General features: G+C 38.4%; 1 protein-coding gene across 1 annotated transcript in view; it reads left to right on the top strand.

Moving 5' to 3' along the window:
* Positions 1 to 8,226, top strand: part of zmp:0000001301 (rab9 effector protein with kelch motifs) — a 75,164-nt gene extending 66,938 nt beyond the window's left edge. Inside the window, exons 17-18 of the mRNA XM_028804843.2 lie at positions 527 to 631; positions 7,775 to 8,226. Of these exons, the coding sequence (XP_028660676.1) occupies positions 527 to 631; positions 7,775 to 7,879 (210 nt within the window). The 3' untranslated portion in view covers positions 7,880 to 8,226. The remainder of the gene's footprint in view (positions 1 to 526; positions 632 to 7,774) is intronic.
* The last annotated feature ends 8,350 nt before the right edge of the window (positions 8,227 to 16,576 follow it).

The following is a 16,576-nucleotide window of genomic DNA, read 5'->3' as shown; positions in this document are numbered from 1 at the left end:
ACAATCCTAAAGATGCATCAGAGACAGAAAATCTAACCTGAAGCTCAGTGTTGCTCGGAGAAGGCATATCCTAAACCTGCTTTTCTGGAATCAAGAATCGGGAAAGAGATGCACAATAATGTGTGTTTTACTGCGCCTTCATGAGGAAAATATGCAGCATGAAACATTTTTAAAAAACTTATTGCACTCTTCAGTGGTGATGTGAACGAGAGGCATAAATAGAATTGGTTTTACTGGTGTATGACAGATTACATGCACTATGCAGCTGCTACATACCAAGGAGGATTTGGAGAGCAATGTTCTTTATGTTTTTTTTTTTTTACTTTAAAACCTCCAGAAAAACTTGTTTTAGTGATTTGACAATTGCAAAATAATCTGCAAGACAAATTATACTGTCAGTTTTGCAAAACTGTATGCAAATTAAAAATTACCCGCTTTGCTCATTACAACTGTCAATCTTTCTAGCACCATATTAAAAAAAAAAGCTATAATCCGTACACCTTCTGCTACCTTTTTGCTCTTTTAGGAATTACAGGAAATGATAGGAAAACACAAGACCCAGAATGAAGCATGGTTGAAAGCAAGAGCCGAGGAAAATGACAGAGAGAGAAAAGAGCTCAGCAAGCTACGGGTAAGGCCAATTATGGGAGGATCAAACTGCAAGACCTGGAAATTGTATTTGGATCTGATAAGTAAAGCAGAATGATGTTTAGACTTTTGCAGAGTAAAAAACAAGATAGTGAAAGAGTTCAAATAACTGACAGGTACAAATAAAGTAAACCTACCTGTTTTGCTGCGCAGGTTCCAACAAAACCCACATTCATCCATTTTGACTGCTTCTACCGCCAATTTATTTCTTTGAGGAGGTGATTTGTTGCACTGCGGAGCCAGCGTCCAATCCAGAGGTTTCACTGAGGGAATGAACTGGCTGGTTACTCTCCAATATAATAACCAGATTGTCGGCTGCTTCTTTGTTTCCTAAAGATGCATGTTTACAAGAGCACCTCCAATTACATATGATAATATTACTACTGCTTCTATTGCAAATGATGAAATAGTAGTTAGACACAGGCCAGACAACTGGAATACCATATCTGTCCATGTAAATCATTACTGGTTTGAACTGTTTTGTCAAAGAGAGCCTTGGAGACCTTCAACCTGTTTCAGTCACGTCTAAGTGTACCCTACAGGTTGTAAGGGCAGCAGCATAAACTTGGGCACACTTTGGTATTCTATAAAAACATTTACTAGGACAGTGGTTCTTAACTTCAGTTCTGGGGACCCTATGTGGCTGCAAGTTTTTGTTTCATCCAAGTTCTGCCTTTAATTTGACTCCTGGCCTAAGTACAGTTTCTGTGTTTTGGGGTCAATGTGGAAATTACAAAATTAAGTTTGCTAAATTTGTAATAGAATGTACCAAGCGTATATATTGTAATAAGATACAAGAACACTTCACAAAGAGTTGGGGCACCATGATGAACCCCACATATTGTGATGGCCAAAACACAAAAGAGAATAAATACTCGTCTTGTTCAGTCAGGTGCCTTCTTCAGACTGGCTCCAGGATGGCGTTGATTTCGGTTATCATGTCTGTAAGCTAGAAGGAGCAGGTTCGGGAGGGCATAAACCGGAAGTGACGTCAGAGATGGAAGAATTAGACATTAGACAACAGCACTACCCTCTGGTTCAGAGTGTAACAACTAAAAAATGATTCCTGAGATTGTCTCCCAGATGCACATGTGTAACTAATATATAAAATATGTACTGTCATTCTGATAAATCTGATTGGTCAGTTTGGTTTTGGTGACATGACAAAAGAGGAAGCGCAAGTGTGAGATAAACAAGGAAGAGAAATGACATGGCAGGCATGTGGACAGTCACTTTCAAAGACGGCAAGTATAAAAGCAGACAGGATATGAGAAAGCCGCCTCAGAAATAATGATGGAGTCTGAGAAGCAGGATTTATGGGAACATGCTCAACAAATGGAGACTGAGTTAAGTTGCGGAAAGTGCACGTAGGGCAAGATATAGCAAATATTTTTAAATTATTCTATTACCCCCCACCTTCTTTCAACATGGGTTGGAAGGGAGGCCTTTTTAACAGGCCTCTTTCCTGGATGGGGCGTCCATTATAATAGATGGAGAGAGGGAGACTGCTTCCCGAGGGCATGTGCTCCCCTAATGCACTGGGTGATGACATTCCGACACTTGCAGGGCTTCATGGGTGTTGTAGTTTTGGTGGGCAGCCATATAGGGTTTCTTAGGTGGCACTAAGGGGAGCTGCTAGAGGCTGGAGTTTCTGCATGACCCAGAAGTGCTTTCTGGATGGAATGTGATAGCACCAGAAGTACTCCCAGTTCTAGTTTAAAATAAGCTGCTGCACTTCACCCAGTGAGTCAGAGTCAGGGGAGTAGTTGGACAAAGCTCATCTGGGAGGAATGGAGAAGGCAAGAATGGTATTGTTGGAGTGGAGGGTGTGAAGGAAGAAACCTATATAAGGTATTTGTTAAAATAATTTGTTTGCACCTGAAACTGTGTCTGTAAAGTTTTTTCAAGGGCTTGAAGCTGTGAGATGCTTCCTATTGGCTACTATACATGTATACATACTGTATATAAATGTGGTGTACGGTCAGGGACCTTCCATGCTGGAAGGACTGGGGAGGGAGCGTATCCAGAGCAGTACCTCCACTGGAGTGCTAGGTGGCAGCCCCTCTGGGTTGCAGCGGTGCCTCGGACTCCCGCAGGGCTCAATGGGAATTGGAGTTGAATACAGCCCTGTTGGGATCCTTGCACACTATCTGGGGGTGCTGCAACAGCTGCTGAGCCCTTATGGGCAGTTCTTTCACCACATCTGGAAGTGCTGCTGGAATTGGAACAACGAGCACCTGGAGCACTTCCGGGTGCATTATGAAAGAGCCAGCAGCCACTACTGTGGGAGCCAGAGTTGGGAAGAGGGAGACGAAGCTTGACTGGAGGAATGGTGGAGGAAAAAGAGAAAGAGAAAAGGAAGAAATTGTGTTGTGCTTGGTTGGACTGTGTGTTGTGCTTGTGGGAAATGAGGAAAATAAAAACACGTGTGCCTTGAACTTGTGTCCCACGCCTGTCTGTGTTGAGTTGAGGAGGCGGTGCCCGCCTGATGGTTCACTATATATATATATATATATATGGGGCGTTTAGTCTGATTGTTGTTACTATTAGGATACAATGAAATGAGCAAACTACACAAATTTAATTATGAAAACAAATAAAGCAGACTTATGCATTTAAACCTACAGCAAAAATTCAAATATTTCCAAATGTCCTGTTTATGTAAAAAATCATACTGCTGTGCTTTTCTGAATTCAGAACAAGTGAAGAGAACAAAGACCAGATAATTAAATGAGATCAGTGAGAGGTAAAATGACTCACTGATTGTAAAACTGGTTGTAACAAGAAGCCTGTAGCCACAGGGGGTCTTCAGGACTGAGTTTGAGAACCACTGCAGTAGGAAACTTAAAAAGTCAGTAATGAAATACATGCCACTTGCTTCTTGCCTTCCAGCTGTTCTTAAAGAAATATGTTTTCTCTGTTATGTCAAAACAAGACACAATACCCTAGTGGCATCCAAACTAAAATTAAACTACTGTACTATACTGAAACCAGAAAAAACTTTAGTAGTCCACAACTCCAATAAAATAATAAGTTAATGTTCAGTCCTTCCTACAGTATTTTTTCTCAAATAGATGGGCACGCTGCAAAATATGAAATCTAAGCCAGTGAAGTTTTTATATCAAGTCATTAAATGTTGTTTTCCTTACTGCAAGATTTATTGCCTTATCAAGAATTTTGTATTTAAGCATATTTTAAGTATTTCAAGTACATTTGCTTATCCCACTGGCAGATTTTTTCACTAAATAAAAGCAAAACAACTCCCTTTTCCATTTTCTTTTTACTTTTCATACTGTATATATTTTGTAACTAGGATTGTTTAATTTTTGGCATTTGCAGCTGTACTTTCTTCAAAATAATAATAACCTAGAAGAACAATTTTGGATGAAATAGTCTCTCCATATTTCAAAATTTTAAAGAAAGTGTGTCGAATACCAGGATGAAAAAGACATGAACAGCACACAGCCAGCGGTATTAGCTGTTCTGTTATAAGGGGGTGCTGGATTTATTGTATTATTACAAATCAGCAGCCTACCAACTTCCAAATTCTTGCTTGAACATTCCCACTTTTATGACTATGGGATACACTTCTAGAATAATATATATAAACTCTTTTTGTAAGTTTACAAGTGGAGCTCATTGTTACTTCTCCCAGCCCACTTTTCTCCTGTTTATGAGTGCACTGCAAAAAATGAAATCTGTGGAAGTGAAATGTTTTTATATAAAAGCATTGCATCTTGGTTCATTATTGACTTATCAAGAAATCTGTATTTAGGGTTTTTTTAGTCTATTTTAAGAAATTTTGTTTACCCTCCCAAATAAAAGCAAAACAACTCCCATTTCAATTTTTTGTGTTTGATTTTGTATGGTTCAGTTTGAGCAGATCTGATCTCATCTTACCTACATGCCTGTCATTTTGGAGGGAGCTTCTGCAAAATTTTAATTTCCCCATGAGGACAAATAAAGTATAATCTAATCTAATCTAATCTGCCAGACAGTGTTTAGTCAACGTCCAGACAGAGTTCAGGTAGCCATTTAGTTATATAGCGCTCTGATGTGTGGAGTGCAAGTCCAAGGGTGTTATTCTCAAGCTTTATAATGCACTGGTGAGGTCTCATCTGGAGTACTGTGTGCAGTTTTGGTCTCCAGGCTACAAAAAGGACATAGCAGCACTAGAAAAGGTCCAGAGAAGAGCGACTAGGCTGATTCCAGGGCTACAGGGGAATGAATTATGAGGAAAGATTTACAGAGCTGAGTCTTTTCAGTTTAAGCAAAAGAAGATTAAGAGGTGCATGCTTGAATATTTAAAATTATGAAGAGAATTAGTACAGTGGATTGAGACTGTTATTTTAAAATGAGTTCATCAAGAACACAGAGACACAGTTGGAAACTTGTTAAGGGCAAATTTTGCATTAAAACATTAAAAAGTTTTTCTTTACACAGAGAACAATAGGCACTTGGAATACGCTACCAAGTAGTGTGGTAGACAGCAGGAGTTTAGGGACTTTTAAAACTTGACTTTGTTATTTTAGAAGAATTAAGTGGACAGGACTGGAGAGCTTTGTTGGGCTGGATGGCCTGTTCTCATCTCGCTCCCTCTCTGTTTGTCTGTGGTCCTTTTCAGATATGATACACTTGCAACTCTCTCTCTCTGTCTACCCTGACAAGCTGTCGGCTGTTTTGATTCACCATTGGAAAGACAGAAGAGATGTTCCAGACACATAGTTCACCAGTGCCCTTGCGTTCATGCCAGGAGGTAGTGATGACATGATGAGTGGTCTGGGAATGTCATTTATAAAGCTAAAACACACAAAATATGAGCAAAATAAGAATAAATAAAATTCAAAATGAATAACCCATAATACATAAAAATAATAACACAGATTGGAAGTTGAATACATCCAGAACCTGATAATATAACATTGTGAAGTATAACATTGTGCTTTCATGCCTCCATGTCTGCAGTATAGCAGCCTGTTAGCATAGCAAATATCTGTTCAAACAAGCCTTTAAAACACAATGAGAAAAATAAAATTCACTTTACTCTTTAGAATTCTGTTGTATGTTAAAACAGTCTTGTGCCATATACTTATACTGTAAGGTATGGAAAATATTACTTGCATTACATTTTAGCAGTCTATACGAAAGGAATTGGTTAGAAGAGAAATTGTTTCCCATGCATAAGACATCTTTACACTCACTACTAATGAGTGAATACTACTGTATTACTTACGGACACTGGGGGAAGTGGAGATTGAGATGCCCCAAACCCAGATAATGACCAAGGAGGCCAAAATATAAAACAAAGATTTAAGAAAGACATAATACAACAGTGAGTAGTCAAAATACATAATTAAAAAAATCCTAAATTGTCATTTCTGATGGCTTAATTATATTTAAGGTAGCACATGGAGTGGACCGGTCCACACTCTAGTCTCTCTTCCTCTTCCCACTACCAGTCAAAGCTTTCTGCTGCCAAACCACCCAACTCCAAAGCTCTTCTCAATGTCTAGAAGAGGCTTTTAAGAATTGGTCAAGGAATTCTTCCAGCTTTTTCTAGGGAAAGGTTTTGTGTACAAGTCCTTGGGCTGTATATGAAGAGCTCCCTAAAGCAGCCCATAGTTGCTTTAGCACTCTCTTGCCTTAACTACTATGGGAAGGAATTGGTGAGTGCCAGATAGACTGACTTCCTTATAATTGGAGAAGCTAATATATATTCAATAGAGGTGCCACAGCAGGCTTTCTAGTGACATGGGAAACCCTCAATCCATTAAGTGGAAATTACCCCCCACATTTTAAACAATTTGAGCATCTGGAATGCCATAAGTTTGTCCTCTAGCGCCCCTGCAGGTTAAAACAGGGGTTGTTAGGTCAAGTCTCTATTTTAATTCAGAACTAGGGGGCTTTGTCCCCTGCTTGCTTTGCTCGCCAAACCCCCCGGGCTGCACTATGCGCCAGCCACTTCACGTCTCTGCCACTTGCATATGTAGATTTCACTTTCACCAAACAACAACTCTTTTAATTCGTAATCATTTTTTGAGACTTTCAAATTTTAGTACTTTCATTATCTCTAACCTGCTCTGCATGTGTATCGCGCTAACATTTTTTAATTCTTTATGACGTTCTACTTTGTCATCTACTCTTTGTCTTTTATTTCCGGCCCCAGGTGTGGTTAAATCTCTTACCACAAAGTTTCATGCAGGACGTGAAAGTGTCTCTCTGAAAAAGTCACGACCCATCCCAGAATTTTTTTATTATAAGAGAGAGATGTGTATGGGTGGCAATAAGAAAAACTATGAACAAAAAATATATGTTTTTTGAAAGTACGTAATGTTACAAATTTCCCATACATTCCAGATATTTTCATATTCCTTAACATTACTAATAGCTGGTTTAATATTTCTGGGATATCAATGTCCAGTTTTAATTTTTAGCTAGCTTGCAAGTATAACTGAAATGCTGGCTTGCTATCTTGTAGTTGAAAGCTTCTCACTTGCATATTAGAATTAAATATATGCAGTACACGAGTTCAATTTTTAGAAACGTAATGAGGTAAATGAGTAACGAGCACCCCTCCAGAAATTGTGGATAAACTAATGGGAAAGCCCAATCACCCCTCCAATGAATCGGTGTTCCGATCAATCTGCAAAATACCCCTCTTAACAAAGCAGTGCTCAGAATAATGGGAGAATCAACATGAGTTAGAAATTACTGGTGGCATTAGTTGACTGGAGGAAGTAATATAGTTCTGCATATTAAGAATTACATGACATGAAGTAATCGATATTAGAAAAAGTATAAAAGCAGATGAATTGTTTTATTGGTGGCTCACTCCATGGACTGAGACATTTATGCATAACTCTGCAAATAAAGAAATGTTTTGCATTCTCATCTGGGCTCCCACAACACATGAGACATTACTTCACATATCATTTAAGCGTTTCATACTCTTTTATCAATTTAACTATTTACAGATGCAGAACAAGTAAGGTTTTAAAGTACTTCCTTCACTTTACTTGGGCTTGCACACAGTAAGAAAACAACTGTTATATATGGTTGTTGCCTCTTATTTCTTATTTTGGTAATTTAACTGTCTAAAACAGAAAATGTCATTGTTTCTTCACAGGAAGATGTGCTACGTGAACAGGAGAAATTGAAAGAAGAGCAAATTGTAATGGAGAAGCGCAGTGAGCAGTTATGTGCAATCATGAAGCAGTTTAAAGGCCTGTGAAATCAACTGTGACACACATCCTTTCACATAACCATTTTCTGAGATGTGGCTATTGTGCATAAAATGAATTCTACAAATCCAAATATAGTAATATGGAAAGAGCAATTGGATGGCATATAATCAAAGATCGTTCCTGCAAACAACTCTTTTAACATAACATTCCACCTCAGAACACTTTAGAAAAGTAGAGTCCGCAATGCAGAGTCAACCTATAATAACATCATTCAGAAATACAACTGCATTTGTATTATATTCTAATACAACCCCAATCCCTAAAAACTGAACACTCTTTCTGTCTGTTTATGACACGATCATCTATCTATATTAAAACAATTTACATTTTCGCATTCTTACTGTGATTGTGTATCGAATGTATGATCGATTCCGGTGTCACTGCCTGACTTTTGCAACTTTTCATCAGGGAACTTATTACATCAGTGCAGATGCTGGTGGTAACAACATGCAGTCCTCAGAATTACCTCAGACTTGGTTTAATTCTGCAATAACACTTCTTTCCCCACCAATAATACACAGAAATCCTAAAAATTTCAAAGAGCACAAGTATTTCATTATGAAAACTATTGCAAAGCCTTCAAACCTAAGGCTGCTATTTGCTGCAGATAATTTGTATCCAGTGGCAATACATCACAAGATCAAATATATAGTTTATTCTGATTATCCCAAACTGTATATTAGCGGTATACAATATGTGGCTTATCAAACACAAAGAAAACTGTACACCTTATAAAAATCCTATGATATCACTTTGTAAAAGAGGAGTCACAAACATGTTAAAGAGTTGGGGCACCACCTTCATGACCCCGTATAACAGAAAAAGCTGAAAAACAACAAAGCACACAACAAGCTGCAGATTACGTCTTTTCAGGCAGGAGCTCAGAAGAGAACTGGAGCAAGATGCCTGGTTCCAGGTTATGAGGTACTCGGCAGGAAACGGCAGTTCCAGCAGGGGGGAAACGGAAGTGATGTCAGTGGTGAAGTGGCCGTCAGTTTTCCGTTCTGCAGAGTGTGGAAAAGAGAAGGCATTAGAACACAGTGCCAGCCCCTGGTTTGGTGGGTAATTCCAATCACCAGAGCCCTTAAGCTGCCTCCCATGTATAGGCACACAAAAACATCTATAAATAAATAGAGCACATAAAGAGGAAATGTTTTAAGAGCCCCTTGTCATGACAGTACAGATTTACTGCTGTATCATTTATCAGGGAATCTACAACTTCCAGCCTTCATTGAGTCAGGTCAGGTCAGGTTGGGGAGCATGCACTGGTACAGTGTGTTGCTGCACCCACCACACGACAAAACAGCTATCCTGGTTGGCAACCCCCCAGGCAGACATACGGAAATGAGCATCTATCTGCTGCAGCCAGGTGTTACGTGTGCACGTCCTTAACAATGAGGATCCTGTGAGCTGGATCACCCTCAAGAAATTGTGTCACATGACCGCAGTGCTGTAACTGACACTCACTTACAATGCAAGTAAAGTGCCTCGTTCAGGACTCTGTGAGCAACCACTCATTCAACACAAAGTCAAACCACTGGTATACCCAAGGATTCTCTGAAGAGACACAGTCCAGTCTTCCTTTCAGGTCACTGGATAGCATCTATGTCTCGCAACCGTATAGCAAGACAGGAAACACCAGGACTCTAAAGACTTGGACCTTCATCCTTTTGCATAGATATCAAGAGTGCCACATACCCCTTTCCTGTGACCTCATGATCCCCCCATGCTCTCCCAATCCATCTACTGACTTCATAAGAAGAGTCACCAGACACATGAATGTCACTGCCATGGTAAGTAAATCTCTCAACAAGGTCGACACTCTCTCCGCAGACAGACACACTGCTGATGGCTGTGCCCAAGGGTATCCTTCAATAAGGGCGCGCACAAAAAGGCGAGCTTCAAAAGGGCGACCTCAATTGAGCGAATGTTTTAATATTCTTGCTTTCGCCTTTTATACATTCAATCATTGCCTTTATCTAATAAATTTTCTGTAATAATTTTGTTGCGTTTGTCTTTATTCGCTGCGCCCAATTGAGGTCGCCCTTTTGAAGCTCGCCTTTATTTACGCGTGCCTTTATTCGCCACGCCCAATTGAGGTCGCCCTTTTGAAGCTCGCCTTTTTGTGTGCGCCCTTATTGAACAGAACCGTGCCCAAGAGGTCATTAAAGGCCTGGATCTTGGTTTTTATCCAGGACACTCACAAGCCCAGACACTCAGACTCCTCGCTCAGTCTCTCGAGAGCCCCAATCATAACCTCCATTGATCACAGCATCGTCAGCAAAGTCAAAATCAGTGAATTACTCTTCATCATCAGATGCCCCACAGCCGCTGGACCCCATGACCCTGCCCAACACCCAGTCCATGCAAGCATTGAAGGGTAGCAACATTAAAACTTGGATATGACCAGAGCGCTTTTTGACTTAGTTTCTGAATTTTTTCAGCAGAATCTCCTATCCCGATACTGATATCTTTTTATTGTGATTTTCATGCCAAAAGGAAATGTTGATCCAAAAAAACATTGTCTGAAACAAAAAAGAGCCACCTAAATACATTTTAAATGTTCTTCATAGATTTTGTGAGGGTGCGCAATCCAAATCTAGCACCAGAATTACTCTATGACATCCAGTTTTTGAGAGATGATGTTTTAAAATGAAATAAAATACACTACTGCAGTGGGCTGGCGTCCTGCCCGGGGTTTGTTTCCTGCCTTGCGCCGTGTTGTCTGGGATTGGCTCCAGCAGACCCCCGTGACCCTGTAGTTAGGATATAGCGGGTTGGATAATGGATGGATGGATGGATGGATAAAATATACTATTTTGGGGGAAAACGTGATATTTTTAGACTTTAAAAAATGTTAAATGAAAACGTAAAATTGTTTTAATTTTTAGGTATTTGGTACACTGTATTAATCCTTGAGGGGAAACTTGATTTTTCCATGACATTTGGGGGTCAGAGCGCAGGGTCAGCTATTATTTAGTGCCTCTGGAGCAGTTTTCAAGTAAGAGCCTTGCTCAAGTGCCCAGAAGAGTAGGATCACTTCAAGTAGTAACAGAATTTGAACTGTCAACCTTCCAGATTCCAGAGTAGATCCTTAGCTTTAGAGCCACCACCAAATATAATTATTACTTTCAAAAAGTAATCACTTTGTGGTTTTTATTGCTTATAATTCATTGGATGTGTTTCATGGTGGAATAATCAACAGATGTCTGCTAACAAGACTCACCCTACTTTCCATTATAGCATCTCTGCAATTGAGTGATGTCCTGGTGGAACCGCTCATCATGTTCATGAAGAACGCTGATGTACTTGGGGGAAAAAATCCAAATCACAGTGTAGGAAATAGATTTTTAAAGACGTGTAGCGCCCAAGTACTAGATAGGAAGAAAGAAGCTTCTTGACTAGTTCCTTGTAATTTCCACCATTCTACCCCCCCCCCCCCCCCCCCCCCCCACCCCAATTAAATGGTGGCACACACTTTTTTTTCAGTAAAGGAATTCTGTTACCATTTGCTTACTTGTTACCTCAGTTATCTTAGTATCTAGCTCCTGATCTTCAAGAGCCCAGCCTCCTATTCCAGGCATGGATGACTAGAGTGAAACTCCACAGAGATCTGTGTAATGTACTTGTAGGAATAGCACTATTTTCCAAGGGGATTTGGAGGAGGTGAGCTCCTAATGAGTGCTAAAACTAGCAAGGCCCCTGCCTGTTACCTGGTCAAGACAATTGTTGGATCAACCCAATCTTGCACATTTCTGCAAAAAACATTTAAATAATAAGTTTTTCTCTTCTGGTCAATAAAAATGTATCTTCCTAACCTATTAAATAAAAAATTGTACCAATTTTTAAGGAATAAGAACAGAGAAAAACAATTACTCATTAGAAGCAAAAATGTGTAGCAAATATTTGATTTTGTGTTGTTTCCGACTCAAAGAACATTAAGAATATGGGAGAGCCATTTTTCACCTCAGAATATACTTCAAATAATATTCAGAGCATAAAAATACTTATGCCATAAAACAAACATAACTTATTTAACTCTTGTAGTAGTTTCTGCACCACACAGAAAGAGGTTTGGGGGTAGCCGCCGTCTGTGTGCTTGAATTTTGCTGCCAAAATAGTGAAGGTTTTCGTTCAGTGTTACATGTTTCAGTCCAGAACTAGAACAAAGCAAACAGGCAAACGTAGAGTTTATATAGAGGCGGATGGTAAATGATGTCATCAGACAGGAACCGGAAGTGACATCCTCGGGCCACCATAACCAGAAGTGTCATGGCCGGACCCGGAAGTGACGTCCCGAACAGGAAGTGGCATCATCGGGCCCAAGCAGAATTTCCAGTGATCGGTCTGTTAATGGAAAAGAACAAGGATTAGTGCACTCTGCCGTCCCCTGGATTGGCGAGGAATTACCGCCTTTTGAGCCTTTTAGCTGCCTCCCGTGCACACGTGTGTGACACTCTTTACTCATTTTTGTCCATTTTCTCCTACTACGATTTAACTGGCTATAACTTCGTCATCCTTCACTCAGTATTCATGTTATACCCTTCAACATAAAGATCAAACATTTCTCTTTCAGAATATTTACATCTGAAGAATTAAAATTAAGTATGTTGCACAAATATGTTAAAGCAAAGTATGTTGCAAAATGCAATAACCTCTCTGCCAAAAAATGCACTTTGAATGTTAATCTTATGTCTGCAGGTGTTGGAATAAGCATCCAACCACTAAAAAAGTGTAAGTGAATGTGTCAAGAAAACCTCAAAAAAGAAATTGTTATGAAAAATCTACAAGTGATATTTCTAGTTTTACTGTTTTGGAGCAGTACAAAAGTTTTACCCGTTTTCAAATAAGCATCCATAACATACAGTATATATCCATTACTGAAAAGCAATGGTATTGTATCATTTTGAAGTGCAGATCTCACTACATCAGAACACATATAGTTGGTAATAAAAGTTATACTGCCTATCCAAATTATAACACCAATAGTTACAAGATTCAAAAACATCTTTACAAGAAAAAAAATTCTGAAATATAGAAAGCGGAAGGTGATGTCATTTGAAACAGCCTTCTCATTTAGTAGATAATAAACTATCCATCAAATTGTACACAATTGAATCAGGAGGTTCAAGAAAGCGGGCAGGTGTGGTTATGATACAGCAATTCAGCCATCTTTGAGAGACAGGTTAGGAGCAGGCGCTGATGCAGCACATTGCTGCACCCATCGCATGACAAACCAACTCAGGATCCCAGATTAGGACCCAAGTGCAGCCATGCAACAGGTGACACCACAGCACCACACTAGTTCAGATGGAATGGAACTGAGAAGAAAACATTTCAACATGGTATCAGAGTATGCAATACAACATTTTAATTGCAAAACACTAGTTTTAATTATAGCAATTAGGAAATGCATTAGCATGCCTAGAATTATTGTTTGATCCCGCCAGCAAGTCCAACACTATGGGGCTGAGTTTAAAGAGTTAAAAAAAAGAGTTTTCTCTGAATCTGATATCTTGTGGAAATTGGTTTGTGGTAGAGAAATTCCATTTTCAGAAATGGATTCAGCAGATTTTCGAAGGATTTTAGTGCAGACCAGTGTTACTTATTACATTTATTAATGAACACACTAACAATACAAAGACCTAAAAAGAGTAAAAAAAAAGACAACCATAATATAGCTAAGAATTAACAAAAGAAATAATTTAAATATAAAAAGAAGAAAACAGTTAATTAATGAAATAAATCAGAAGAACATCAACAGAAAAATAAAATAAAAAATAAATAAAATAAACTAGCTATAACCAGAACCAGAGGAGAAATCCATAAAGCTAAGTAAGAAAAGCAAAAGCAAACCAATAATCCTAAACTGAGAGTCCTTAAAGAGACATATTAAACTCTGAGCCAAAAGCAGAGCAGACTAAGAAAAGTTTTATGTAATGACTTCAGACAGAATAGAATTGGGCCACATAATATTTTAAAGTTTTACCCTAAGAAAATACTTTTTAAAAGATGTAGAAAAATAAACAAACAAAAATTTAAAACATGGGTCTTAAATATTCCTCTCAGGTAACTTCAGCCCTCATGACTGTCACACCTGAGAGTTCAAGGACAGTTTTAACGTTTGCCACTGCAGAACACAAATTAGAGTTGGAAAAGAATGAAAAAGCCAAAATAAAAATATTAACTGTATATCTTTTGACCTAAAGTGTCCCCAAGCACATAAAGTCCTGAAAATGCCCACTAGAGGGGGAAATAACTATCAAACCCTGGCTAGTAATGAAAAGGGCCATGTATAGTGTTTATGAATAAAAAATCTATAATTTAAGCAAGACTCTGTTTAACAAAAAGCTGTAAAGAACACAAAAATCACAGAAGGCAATGCCTTCAAAATAGGTAACCCCAAGCAATCAAAACCTTAATATAAATTTCCAGAGGCAAAGTAAAAAAAAAAAAAAATAGAGCAAAAGGGCCACAAAAAGTCAGAAAATCAGAATAATTCTAAAAAGCAATAGATATAGGAGAAGACACCATGACTAAGAGTGCATTGAATGAACCGCAAAGGACTGTGGATTTTCCTCAGTCTTCATAAAGCTGAGGGCAGTCCCTTGTGGTTATTGGCTGGTAGCCCCACCCCTTAGGGGGCCAGCCATTCAACAAAAGGAGTGCAGCAGATTATACTTTGAAGCTAAGAAACTAATTGAACAACATTAACAAAAAACTAGCAAAACAGAAACCTGCCAGACAGGGAACCCTGGCAACATGGCAACATAAAGGAAAGGGAAAGGGGAAAAGGAAAAATGAAAACATGGGGTATTCTGCCACAGATGGAACTGAGGCACATTTTTAATGATAAAGAATCTGAAGTTGAAACTGATCTGTTGTCAAGCCTAATCAAACTATCAGAAATTAAAGTTGAATGAAAACGAAGCCCTATGTCAAAATCAGAAGATTGAGAAACAAAACGCCCACATCATTAAAGAGTTTAATTCAGAACACAGATAACCAGGAAGCCTTTGAGCTGACCTTTACACTCTGTAACAAATGACATCACAGGTTACTCTACTTGTCCTGCATAGCAATGTGGCTAGTAACAGACTAAACCCAAAATGGCAGTTTCCATAGTAAAACAAAATGAAGTTGTTGAAAGATTTGAAAATATTTTAACATCTTTTAATACATGTCTTTACAAAAACCTACAACCAAAATAAGACATTGGCAACCTTCGATATCTTTAACTGTACTTAAATGTCCAAGAAAAAATAAATCACTAAGAAATTTATAACAGAATCAGATCATAACACGGAAGAGACATTGTTGTAACCCTAAAACCTCAGTCCTAAACATAAAAAATTTAAATAAGGAAACATTTAAATGTATACAAACTTGTGTAAGATATTCATTCTAATTACATTGATTCTCTCAACTAATTACATGGAAATTTTGGACCAGCTATGAAGAGCTGTTAAAATATACTCCTAGAGAATGTTCAAATTGAATTGGAATAAGTGCTTAAGTACTTGCTATAATTAAACCTGACTGTGTTTTAATCAGCCGGCAATTTGTCAATTTAACTAGGGTGTAATTACTTTTTCACAAAGTGCCAGTTGATGATAGATAATTTTGGATAACATTGTTCTTCTAAAAACTGACAAGTTTTAAAAAGGGGTTATTCCTTCACTCTGGTTTGCTTTATCTACATAATATTAAATTCTGTTTGAAGACCTGAAGACGTTTAGTGTCAGACATTTACAATAACAGAAAATGAAGAAGGGGGACAATACTGCTCTTAATACAAAGCAGTGTATTATCAGTAGGGAACCGCAGTTCTCAAAGTGAAGTCCACAGGACACAGGCATCCAATATAATCAAAGTGAAATTAGGTTTTCCAGACATGTTAGTTCATTATGTGTGTACCTTTGTATTTATCTATGTATTTATTTATTTATTTATTTATCATAATCAGGCTTCTGTCTAATCTCTGCACAACTATCCTCTTAAACAACTTCCCAGGAGCTCTACTGTGATGAGGATACTGTAATAAAATATGCGCTTAGTATGTATTTTGTAAGTGATCAACATAGACATCAACATTAATGTTTGCAGTGCACCATGCAGTGGCTATTTCTCTGTTATATTCTATTTGGAGTTAATGTTTGTGATGTGCCATCTATTGAAATGACAAATGCAATTCATTTTATTACTGAACATGTTTGAAATGTGCCTATTTTTGGAATGACAGAGATATAGCAACCAGATGGACACACAGACAGGCACACAGACACTTGTCCTTTTATTAGGGTGGCGAATAAGGTCTGACTGTCTGCCACATGACAACCTGGATTTTGGTCTTGATTGAAAGCTTCAGGCAATTCAAAAAATGTGAGGTAGTAGCAAACTCAAGAAGTTGATCATGGCTTGTGGGTTTTTTATGGTAAACTGATAGGCAAACAGTGGCATGGTGTAAAGAAAAAGAAGACCAGTGACATTTGCTGAGCATCAGGTGAATCGCAGGGGTTGATGACATGACAACAAAAATTATAATAGGACAAAGAAGAACAAGATCATCACTGACTGTCAAGTGTGGGAATGCTAGAATGACAAAACCAGAGAAATGCATGCACCTGAGGGTACACATGTAACTGCATGGGCTACAATGAGGAGTATCAACTGCAGGATGCAGA

This window comes from Erpetoichthys calabaricus, chromosome 7 (genome assembly GCF_900747795.2).
Source record: "Erpetoichthys calabaricus chromosome 7, fErpCal1.3, whole genome shotgun sequence".
Classification (NCBI taxonomy): domain Eukaryota; kingdom Metazoa; phylum Chordata; class Cladistia; order Polypteriformes; family Polypteridae; genus Erpetoichthys; species Erpetoichthys calabaricus.
Note: the sequence above shows the minus strand (reverse complement) of the source record. Positions and strands in the feature narration are given on the sequence as shown.